The sequence below is a fragment of the Arctopsyche grandis genome, chromosome 10 (assembly GCF_051622035.1).
Source record: "Arctopsyche grandis isolate Sample6627 chromosome 10, ASM5162203v2, whole genome shotgun sequence".
Lineage (NCBI taxonomy): Eukaryota > Metazoa > Arthropoda > Insecta > Trichoptera > Hydropsychidae > Arctopsyche > Arctopsyche grandis.
The window spans coordinates 13,618,994-13,631,146 of record NC_135364.1 but is presented as its reverse complement, the minus strand read 5'-3'; the positions used below and the strand labels follow the sequence as shown (position 1 = coordinate 13,631,146).

The following is a 12,153-nucleotide window of genomic DNA, read 5'->3' as shown; positions in this document are numbered from 1 at the left end:
ATTGGTGTATTATACATCAATGAATAATAGCATTAAAACAAAATTCTTAATGGAATATGTATGGTCAACAGTAAACAGTTCGAAGATCATACGTCAGTGACAGATGTCAAAGTGACCAGTAGTTAGTGTACACGTGTCGTTGAATGTTGTGATGCGCGCCGCCACTCTTTTGCCGGGAATCGGCAAAACTCACACTCAAGCGTTCTTTCTCGGGTCAGTACTTTCAGCCCTCCTCTTGTGTGGTTATTACAGCAAAGATAACATAAAAAAAGCGGATGAAAACGATAACAGTAACCGAAAGAATGCTATTGACAGGAGAGACATTGCACGTATAAAGCCCTTTATCCCACTTCCGAATGAAGCGATAGAACAATATGACGATGGAGAGTCAGAGTCGCAGCTACAGAGACAGTGGCAAGAGGAAATTGCCGGTGTGGAGGCGGGAGCGGCCGAGGCTGAAGCGTTGGCAGCCGTTCGCGCCGCTGAAGAAGTCAGAGCTCGTGGCAATCCAGACAAAGCGTTTCGATTATTGCGGCGTGCAGCAGCCCTTGCCCCTAAACATGCGGACGTGCTCACTCGTCTTGGAGAGTTCTTAGAAGAAGCTCGTCGAGATGTACTCGCCGCTGATGCTTTGTACGCCCGAGCTCTCGCCACCGTTCCCGATCATCCCGTCGCTTTGGCTCATCGTCGTCGAACAGCGAACCTCGTTGAAACTTTAGACCGCAACTCGTTACAAAAGATAGAAGATAAACGAAACGCACTCTCCATAATACCAGACTCGAGTGCTGCCTTCCGACGAGCTAAAAAAGAAGCCTACTTCCAACACGTATACCATACTGTGGGCATAGAAGGTAACACTATGACTCTGCAGCAGACTAGGTTTATCTTAGAAACCAAATTAGCCGTAGCCGGTAAAAGTATAGACGAGCATAATGAAATTCTCGGTCTAGACGCCGCTATGAAATATATAAACTCCACTCTGATCCACAGAATGGGCGAAATAACTGTTGATGATATCATTGAAATTCACAGACGAGTCTTGGGCTATGTTGATCCTACTGAAGGAGGATGTTTCAGGCGTACTCAAGTTTACGTTGGAGGACACATACCTCCTGGTCCGATGTTTATAAATCTTTTGATGGACCAATTCCTGAAGTGGCTCAATTCCGATGACGCATTAGAGATGCATCCTGTCAGGTAATTAACTTTTATTAATAAAAAAAACGCTGTTTTATACAACTTTTTACAAAATGAAACGTATTTCATTACAGATTAGCCGCTTTAGCGCATTACAAACTCGTGCACATACATCCATTCACCGATGGTAATGGACGAACGTCGAGGCTTTTGATGAATCTAATTTTAATGCAAGCAGGATATCCTCCTGTGATTATTTTAAAACAAGACCGCCACATGTACTATCAACATTTACAAACGGCTAATGAAGGCGACGTGAGACCTTTCATAAGATTTATCGCTGAATGCACCGAAAGAACCCTTGATTTGTACCTTTGGGCTACAACTGAGTTCTCACACCAAGTGCCTGCACTTGGACAACCGATAATACTATCAGAAGAAAATAGTAAATCTGAGGATGAAATCTCGTGACGAATATTATACTAATAGAAATTTTATTCTTGAAATTATATTTAATATTTAACGCATATGGTAAGACTATGCTTTTCCTGCACGATGTTGAATGTGAAATGCTGTGATATTATTGTTTTTAATCAAATTGTATTACTACTATGAATTATTGTGTATATTATGTATGGATTTTATTATAACTATTGTATTCTATGAATGCAAAATGTTTTATGCCAAAAATATGTATTCTTAAAACTTAAATTATGTATTCTAATGTTGCATATGCACACATTAGTCAGGATATGTGGAATTTCTCCACATCTCCAAGTGTAAGCATTTCGCAAATGTATGGTCAACTAAATTATGTAACATGAAATACCTCATTAAATTCCAACTTTTATCAACAAAGCAATACTTATTTTACAAAATATAGACACTAGACTATTAGCCTTTAAATAAAAATTAAATTCTTCAGTTTGTTGCTGGTATTAACTATTCATTGTGTATAAAACAATAGTTAAATATTTCACGTTTTATTAAATAAACCAGATATATCTATAATATATCACATAAATTCATTAAAAAAAGAATCAGTTTTATATTAAATATATATATTCTCACATGCGTCGTACTATGCATGTATTGATAGAACTTAACCAATCCGTTGACTGTTTTAGCTTTCAAGCATACTTACGTAGTTGTATAAGGTGAGGTCAAAAATAAAAGGCAAAATTATCCATGATTAATTTTATGAATAGCTTTGTTAAATAATGTTATAATTAAGCAATTTGAATCACAAAAGTCATCTGAGTAATAACTTGTTATATATACACAAACCAGCAAGGCCCAGAATAAAAACACAACAATGATAACTTCATATGCGACACAATCACAGGTTTAAAATTGTATAAAGTGATGGAGTTTTATTAAATTCAAAAACAAAATTAATATATTCTGCTTTTGTATAAAATAAAAACAATTATATTGTAGAATAACCATCAACATTGAGATTACAAAACGTGTACGTTGACATTTTGAAAACTGGCATTACGTGGGCCAACTGGTACAAATATAAAGTAGTTAATTTGTATATAAAAATAAATATTAAGGCAAATTAGATCAGACACTCGTTATTTCTTTATACTACACTATAGCGTTCGTTTACACAACAATTTTAAATTCAGTAAAAAAAATATAAATAACAATAATGTAGATAAAAGTTTTTTTTAACACATTTCATTTCTTTTTTTACTTTTTATCGATTTATGAGGCACCGGCACATCTTACTGGTCGTTAAAAAACGTCTACATGACAACTAGATAATGTGTGCATTGCAGGAGAAATGTATAAGTAATGGATCCAAAAAAAAAATCATAAAATCCTATGTTACACCTAAAATTCAAATTTACATGAATTGCAATACAGCAAATCAATAAAATCACACATTTCAAAACTCTGATACAGAGTACTTTGGAAAAGTGAGTAAAGGGGGAACATATCTCCACACTTTCCAATACAAATGTTTGATATATGATTATGCATTACGTAGATTGTGTGCACTTTATAAGCCTTTATCGTGATATAAACGCTAAAAATGCATTATATATTAAATAGAGAAAATGGAATATAAAAAGTACACCAATAAGTCAAATACTAAATAAGCAATCATAGATCAGTCGTGTCGATTGAATAATTTAACCCGTCAACATACTTGCGCATCAAAAAGTGGGATCTATGCCCGGATAGATTGATGGTAGGAATTCTGCTCAATTTTAAGCATCCGTAAGCTTTCAAGCATTGCACGTACATTTTAACATTAATAAATTTGAAAAGTATGAGTTAAAAGAGAGACGCTATCCAATCGATGGTAGACTATATAAATAATAAATAAAATTATAAGAGAACAATGGTATGTCGAAGGGTTAAAAAAATCGATTTTTCCATGGTGAGACTATTTTAATTACACATGAATATAATTAAATATTTTAGCATTTATTAGTCCATTTTAATTGCATGTATAGAGATAATTGATTTTAACACAATAATTGCAATTTTAACTTTTGATTTTCTTTCTATTATTATTAAATTCACACAATAAATTATAAATCACAATGTTAGCGTGCATTAGATGGCTGTATGTTGCGCGATAAATGTTCTTCGTTGGCAAGTTTCGATCTAAACTCGGCCACCAGATCTCGAGACTGCGAGAGCACTCGTAGCTGTTCTTGCAGCAAGTCTTCCCATTGACGCGCGTAAGCTGCAACAATAAAAAAAGGAAAACGTTAAAAGTAATGCATAGATGATTTGAAAAGCCCGCACCCAAACCTTGCATTTCGAAATAAGCAAACTGAATTAGGTGTGTTAGTGACGGCTATTTGAAGCGGACACAAGTAATAATTCTACCTATCATGTTCCGGTAGTGGAATTTGTCATATTTGTTGTAATTGCGGCGTTTTCTTTCCCTTCTGCATCGCTTGCTTGATCGATCTGTAAGGGGCTTTACTAATTATGGACCGTTTCATTCATACAAATCCGATTAAAAAAAAAAAGTATTTTACTTTATCTCATTTCTGATTAATTTTGTGTATTATTTTAATTTGTGTTTGTTAATTTTCCACCATACTGTATATATGTAAATATAATATGTATTTGTTTAACACCCTACCTTGTTTTATTTTTTGCACATTACCCAACTACAATACGTAGAAATACTTGTACAAAAGTGTAAACTTACCGTCTTGATCATAGTCAACATCTCGAGTCATATTAAGTAACTGAATGGATCGTGTTTGACCGTGGTTCATATACTCAAACAAAGCTTTGTGATTATCCAAAACTTCTTCCTCGGCCAGTTGTAGCGCTGATATGGCTTCATGAAACGTTAATAAATCAGCCGACATATCACCTTCCTGCAATATTGAATTCAACCATACATTACTCGCATTTAAAAAAAATCACAGTCTTCAACGAAATGTTACATACATTTAAACTTCGAAGCTGTGCAAGATCGGTTTCTTGACGATAACTGCCTTCCATATCGACGTCGTTCAAAGCATCCATTCGGCCCCCACTTTCCTGCCGTCCAGACGGATCATTGGCTGCAAGTTCCTTTACTCTGAAACATATTATATTATAATAAATACAGTATGTAATTAAAACATTTTCTATGTTAACTAAATTCATATAAATTACCTATCAGCGTAACGTAGGGTATTCAGCGAATGTTCGCATGAACTCAATCCAGGCGATATCATTGCGATCATACACGTGCGACTTTTATCGCCGATGAATGAATCTCTTAAAACTTGAGTCAATTTTGATGCCCTAAACGGCAAATGCGCTCCTTTCATACCTAAAGCCCTAATACACTCCTTGAGCGCTAATAATGACTTGTTAATTTCAGCTCCTTCCATACCTTTAACAAACAATCGAAATATTATGACTAAATTCACACGCATTTTGCCAAAAAAAATACTCATCGTTAAACTTACGAGTTTGTCGATTGGCAGAAGACGTATCAGCACCGCGTTCATTTCCGGCTAAATCAATTAGCGAGAATTTTCCGTGGACTTTATGCGTACCCGGCGTTCGGACCATAATTTGAAAGACTGCATGAGATCGAGATGAATTTGAATTTGCAGAAGTCTGAAATTATATTTATTTTTGACAAACAACGAAACAACATTATAGTAGAAAATTAAAATAAAGTATATAAATTACCTGTCCGGATGTTCTAGCTGTATTTCCATGTTGAATAAGTTTTAGAACTTCATCGACATTATCGACTACCTTTTCCGTTAATCCAACTATTTGGACTTGTTGCTTTCCATCTTCCAAAACTCTTAATTTAGCCTTATCGGCAAGTAGATCGAATACCTACAATAAAAAGAAATAGTATTAAATTTTACGATTCAATTTAAATAAACACATCAAAGTTCATAGGCAGGATGACAATACCTTTCCAGAGTAAATTTCGAAAAACGACGCTGATACTATGAAATTCATTGGTTTGTATTTAGGACTTGTTAAATATATAAAGACATCACGAGCTGCCATCGCATAAATGCCTTTCTTACAATCTTGAGTTCTACCGTTAAAATCACCACCCATTGTGTGAGTTTTTCCAGATCCAGTCTGACCATAGGCGAAACAAGTTGCCATGCCCCCGTCAAATATAGTCTGTACTAAGGGTTTAGCTGTATATCTAAAAAACAACAGACATTAGTCATTGTTATAAGTATTTGTATAGGCAAAATAATACTTTTGATAATTACTTGTAAACCATATCATTGCTGCAAGACTCGTCGAACGCGTAATCGAAACGAAAATGTTGATTTTCCAAATATTTAGTAAGGTCAACTTTGTTTCTAGGTTCGTGTACAACCATTTGGTCTTTACTCGGTACACTAATAACATCGACTTCTTTCCTATTGACTTCTTTTTTATTCAAAGGCCTTTTCCGCACACACACTGTAATTTGGTGGTCTTCGACTGATTCGTTCCCCCGCAACGGTCTAAATTCTACTGTGCTTTGGTAATCTCGTATCATCGCAAGAAACTCCCAATTTGGATTACCAGGGTCAGCATTCATTAGGGCCTCCTTTTCCTGTTTTTTTTCAGCTTGGTGTTGTCTTCTTTTTTCTCTATTCTCTTTTAATTTTTCTACCTCTTTCACAACATTAGACCGCTTGGGGGCTCCCGCAGTACTGCCTACATTGTTGTTAATGGCGCTATTCGACTGCGTGGCTGATGGTCCCGGTCGAACACTTCCAATGTGTGACGATTGGTTGACTGATCGCAACTAAAAAAAAATATAATTTATAAAACATTTCATACGTGTATACATATATATGCGATCAACAAAATATTATACAGTACCTGATTTGTAGTTAGCCGGGAGTTTGATGATGACTGCGCTGGTGGCACATTCTCTGTGCCACGTCTTCCTGTCGTGTCTCCCCCATGACCATTAGAGATTACAACTGAAGGTCGCATTTGATTGTTCAAATTTGTGCGATTTGTTCCTATAAATAAAATTTAAAATCATTAAAAAATCTCGAAATCATATCAGTCAAGTGCACTTTGATCATTGCAAGTGACAGTTCAAACTTGATTGAATGTGCAACAAAGAAGAACAACAGGCAAAGTATCGTCGGTTCAAAAAGAAAATAATCCCTTAACCCTTTAATCCCACAAAGTCAATTTATCTACCCCACTGGTATATGCAAAGAATCCTAGAGGACAATTTATCGGCTCCTGTTTTCGAACACATTTTGACGCTATTTTTATTTGCTATCGGCGAAAGTGTTAAATTTAGCGCTATGTCTTTACTGCATATTGAACTCGAGATAACCATATATCGGTTTTCAAGTATTTTATTGTATGTCTGAAAAATTATTTTGCAGCAATTTGTTGCCATAAAGCAAGGGACTGGCACTCCAGCGACTTACAGGATAGACAAAGTTTATTTTTAGAATTTTTGACGTTTTTTTATACTTCTTATCATATATATAATATCGCTATTATGTATGTTTGTCTGAGATAACGCTCGCCGTACTAAAATAGTTGTTTCGATTCGACATACGTATGTACGTCACAGCTAAACCGAATACAAATAACAAAAGAAAAAAACTTCTATTTATACTATTTACTACCAATGTTTTCTCTTGGCAGAGAATTTACAGAATTTATTTAATGAATTAAATAATTAATTAGTTTTTCTATTGGTGTTTTAAATTATTTAATAATTTAATATGCCAAGACCCATGCGATGATATATCATGGGGTACAACACTAGTTTACAAATAATCAGTATTACTTTGAAATTCGTTCAACATTCCAAATCAAAAATTATTGTTTTAATAACTAAATTTTTGTATTCATTTATTTGCTTTACATTGTACATCATGGAGATGACAAAAAAAAAATTATTACCGTATTAGCTGAGATAAATAATAAAATAAAGACTACCTCTATTTTCGAAAAAATGCCTTGGGATTCTTCGCACGTACCTCGCGAAATAGCTTGGGATTAAAAGGGTTAAAAATCATCAACGTTCATCGCATCGAAAACAAAGTCATCAACAGCAAAACTGTAGTAGTTCTCAATTTGGTAATTCAACATGAATGTACATAGACAGTTACAAAGATCAATAATATTTCACTCACATTGGATCAACCAAATCGTCGAGCACTGTTCGATACATGGAAAGGAAACTAGTATGTACTGTGCTTTTTCCTAACGACATCATAGAAAGATTATATTTTTTATTCAATTTCAACAAAAAATTTAGACATACCTTCATCATTTTCAACGAATTCCTCTAAAGTTTCAGACACACTATCAATTAGTTCAGGACTTGTGCAATGAATCACTTTGTTTTTGGACGGTTTTACATTACAAAAGCTTGCATTCCCCATAAATATGTCGTAATTATGAAACAATACACTTCAAAGTCTACTGCAAAACCACTTTCATACTATCAATTATATACTAGGACTTTAGCTATGGCTCTTATAGACACTTACGTGGGTGCGACAAACGTATCAAACTACAAACGTCATCGAAATAAAGAGAACAACAGACAGGGCAGGACGACTGACGGACGAGAAAGGCCCTCGAAAACTGGTACCCAAGGCGAAAAAAATGGGATCCACCAGAAAGGATTGGGTAGGCTTTTTAAATTCGACAGTGGGCGTTCAGAGGCTGATGACGAGATGCATCTGACGAAAGCAAAACGCGATTGTGCGAAATGGAGCGCGGATCAACAGGTTGCGACAAAACGAGAAACTGAATTCGATTTCGAAGCAACTATGTATAATACCACGTGAACGAATATGGTTTGATGAAAACGGTAGGGGGGGGTTTATGATGGACATATGAGAATGCACATGTGTCCGCTCGTCGAGCAGAGTCGCCGCACTGAGAGGTGGTTGACTTGCAAATGGTGGTAGTGTGGATTAGTTAGTGGTGTTGTATTATATATTGTACATATTGGAGCACGCGACCTCCTCAATGTCAATAGCAGCAGCCACTTCCGGGTACATCAAACCAACCACCCCAACACCCACATCGGTCAATACCAATCGGCTTGCGCTACATCAATTTGAAACGCTAATGAACCGTACACAATACATTAACGCACATACATATACATATAAATGTGCATATGACCACACAACAAAAAGCGAACAATGAATGACTTATTTCAAATGAAAGGAAAAAAATCTGGTGTAGACAAAGCGTGACTTCATACGTAATTTGCTAAGGTAAGGTAAGGTGACCATGATTTTGCATCTTTATTAGTATAAAATTTCGATTACGATACTTTGACCTTCCATCCATTGAATAGTTGTCTCAACACCTGTTCAGGTATCCATGTCGGAAATTGACATTTGATAGCATCTTATTCATAGAACTATTGCATATGGTAAGGCTCCAAACGCACTTGCCATTTTTTGTCGCGCGATCACTTAGTCGCAAAAATAGAACATACAGTTTTAAGTACGACCGCACGCACGTGCGACCAAAAAATCGCAGCTACTGATAAAAAGATGCAACTGGCCTCTGCGAACCATTTGAAAAATTTCTTGGGATGATTTATCAAATCGAGATGGATTTTATGAAATAGTCCTTTTAGAAACCTTTGACTAATAAGGGGATGTACCCAATATTGCTGTTTACGATTTTATTTTGCTTTTAAACGCAACAACAGAGCCACAACACAACGCGTTTCTGTAAAATCCAATTTGAAACTGATGAAGTTGCGACTGTATAGTCGCAAGTGCGTGCACCGTAATATTTTTTTGTGTGATAATTTCTGTCGCGCGAAAACATGATCGCGCGACAGAAAATCGCAAGTGCGTTTGGGGCCTAAATTGGACTCAACACATTCACATATCAGAAAAAGACATTTGTCTATCTATCAGTCTTGGTCAATATTGTGAAACTATACGCCATTTGTAAGTGCATATGTTACAGTCCAAGTGTTAACTCCGGTTCGTTCATAAACATACTAGTTTGTTCATACACGAACATTTTTTTATTTTGTTTTGATTTTAGTGCTAACAGTCAACAGCTATCCTCAAATAGACTCATTAGGTGTCACACGAAACTCAACCAGCATTATAACTCAGTAGTTAGCGTGTGATGCTTTCTACTGTGGGGTCATGGATTCAATCCCTGACCCGGTGTTGCTGGTCAGACCTAGGATATATTTGACTCCAGGTCGATCGTTTCCTATCAGTTTGCCAGCTGATCTGATTTCATTGGAACGGTTCCAAGAAATTGTCAACCTGCCCTATCTCTCGCTAAATTCCAGTTTATAGCATCTCGAATTTCATGATATATTAAATGCTATAATTTTTTTGTCAAATTTATTCATAGATGTCTCCATTGCTCTGTAAAATTGCTCTATATATTGTTTATCGATGTTTATAATTGGACAGGAAGGCGCATTGGGGCTTAACTGCTAGGCCTTCATGGTATACATATGTATATGTATATAAACAAGTCAAGTATTTAAAATGTAAATCCTATGAAAACCACATTGCAACTTAATGATTTGTCAATTTGTTCTTTTGTGTACACTTTAACTGGACAGATTGGTTCGCGTATAAACAAACTAATTTATTCATGAACGAACGAAATGTACACTTGAACTTTGTAACACATAGATATAAGCCATAAAAATGCTCATTTTAATCCGAAAGAATTAGACTTCTATAAATAAAAGTGATATTTTATATATAAATGAAATGATTATAATTAAATTCTGAAAGAAATTTAATGATGTTTGTGCCAAAATGTAATTGCGAATTATAATAAATCAAAGGAAAGAATTGGCCATCCAATTGGATAAGTTTAAGGACCGCACAATTTATGTAAATCAGCCTGCACAAATTCTTATACAGTGGTCAACTTACATATAATAAACCAAGAATCATCCATCGTTTCATTCAGCTGTTAAAATTTAATGATTCAAAGAACGCGTTTTCAAAGTGTGAACTTTATGCAAACGGCAATAAAAATGCATAGCATGACATAAAGTTGAGTTGATTCAAAATAAAATATTTAGAACCGATCAATATTTCAAGAACGATATATCGGATAAGAGAGGCTTTCCATCTAAATTTAGGTTAATGATAGAAAATTACTCACCCTTGGTAAAAACTGGAATCGATTGACGAGTCATGTCCTGTGGAAAGATAAGTTTGATAAGTTTTAAATAATAAATCTAGAACCAATTCATGCATAGTTTTCGTATTAAATACACGATGATAATATTCTTCGAATCATGCTTAAATACAATATTGCACAACACCTATATAAATACAATAATCAACATGCGTAATAATAACAATAAATTCAACCATAAAACCACAACCGTACAATGTGTGTATATTATACATGGGCGTACAGTGTGATTTTAGTTTTATTTAAAAATTAAAAAAAATATAACTATATGCATAAATATATATTATAGGCATAGTTTACACAAGCGACGACATATAAAATATTCGCAACCGTCCATATCAAAAATGGACTTGCTATAAATTTTCATAGAATCAATCGCCTACGATAAAATTGTTGCTAAACATTTTTTTTTATTGAGAAAGTTGAACGATATTTTTAGATATGGTATAACATCATAATCATTGTGAAAAGATGTACATACATATATGCGTGTATGACCAAAACAAAAAAGCTGAACGAATGGATCGATAAACAATTGATTTTGTATGGCGGAAGGCAGGGTCAACCAATGTCGTTACAGCTGGTCTGACGCGTTGCATCAATAGTAATGAAAAGGAAGAAAAAAACGAGAAACGAATCATAAAATATGTAATACAGACATACCTAGTGCAATTCTTGGATGCGAAAAAAAATCTAGACCACACGTCGAACTGGTAATTGCAACTGATATAAGTTGCGCAGAGGGGAGCATCTTGAGAGTGCGAAGTGTCATCAAAAAATACGGTGAATGTATACAGATTTGAATCGTCATCTTCGAACAAAATAGTACAGACTTGTTCCAGTGGCTCTATTTGTATCGAAATTAACCGTAAATTTGATGTTAGGGAAAAAAACCAACTTTGGAAAATTCTAGATCGTGGAGTATGTATGGTGGGTGTGAGTAGATGGCATTCTTTTATCAACCAAAAACTGCTTGAAAACTGAGCGTATTGTCAAAATGGAATACCTGTTTGTAACATATCTGACACCATAACTAAGTTAATAAAAAAAATGTACGTGTACGTAAATGGCCGACCGTGGAAAACATTGATTTCTACGTTCAGAATTAATGTATTATACGATGTGTCAATTTCAGAAATAAACTGAAAAAAAAAAAACTACTACAAAATTTGGAACAATCCATTAAAATATCTCATTTCATTATGGCAGCTGAAACACTATGTATATTTAATTTGCGCAATTAAAAAAAATATAATTGATCATTTTATTATGTTTTAGCACCTTCTATGCGTTTTGTATCATAATGACGTTCTTATTTCATTTTAAAAATTTGAAACTGTCACGATCAACTGTGTACTTTATGGATTTGAT

The 12,153-nt window shown here is 34.8% G+C and overlaps 2 protein-coding genes across 3 annotated transcripts in view; one reads left to right on the top strand and one right to left on the bottom strand.

The window, feature by feature from the left end:
- The first annotated feature begins 88 nt into the window (after positions 1-88).
- On the top strand, positions 89-2,948 carry Fic (FIC domain protein adenylyltransferase). Its single transcript, XM_077440049.1, has 2 exons — positions 89-1,197; positions 1,272-2,948. The coding sequence occupies exons 1-2, from the start codon at positions 152-154 to the stop codon at positions 1,606-1,608; spliced, it is 1,383 nt and encodes a 460-aa protein (XP_077296175.1). The 5' UTR covers positions 89-151; the 3' UTR covers positions 1,609-2,948.
- The window catches only part of Klp10A (kinesin-like protein 10A), a 26,341-nt gene continuing 16,508 nt past the window's right edge, over positions 2,321-12,153 (bottom strand). Inside the window, exons 3-13 of one of the 2 annotated variants that reach the window (XM_077440044.1) lie at positions 10,747-10,783; positions 6,466-6,611; positions 5,862-6,388; positions 5,545-5,791; positions 5,308-5,463; positions 5,079-5,232; positions 4,780-5,002; positions 4,570-4,702; positions 4,322-4,496; positions 3,991-4,074; positions 2,322-3,844 (exon numbers count right to left, since the gene is read on the bottom strand). In XM_077440044.1, coding sequence (XP_077296170.1) covers positions 3,702-3,844; positions 3,991-4,074; positions 4,322-4,496; positions 4,570-4,702; positions 4,780-5,002; positions 5,079-5,232; positions 5,308-5,463; positions 5,545-5,791; positions 5,862-6,388; positions 6,466-6,611; positions 10,747-10,783 — 2,025 coding nt within the window. In that variant the 3' untranslated portion in view covers positions 2,322-3,701. Of the gene's footprint in view, positions 3,845-3,990; positions 4,075-4,321; positions 4,497-4,569; positions 4,703-4,779; positions 5,003-5,078; positions 5,233-5,307; positions 5,464-5,544; positions 5,792-5,861; positions 6,389-6,465; positions 6,612-10,746; positions 10,784-12,153 lie in introns of both variants that reach the window. The other variant, XM_077440045.1, reaches the window with a different exon arrangement.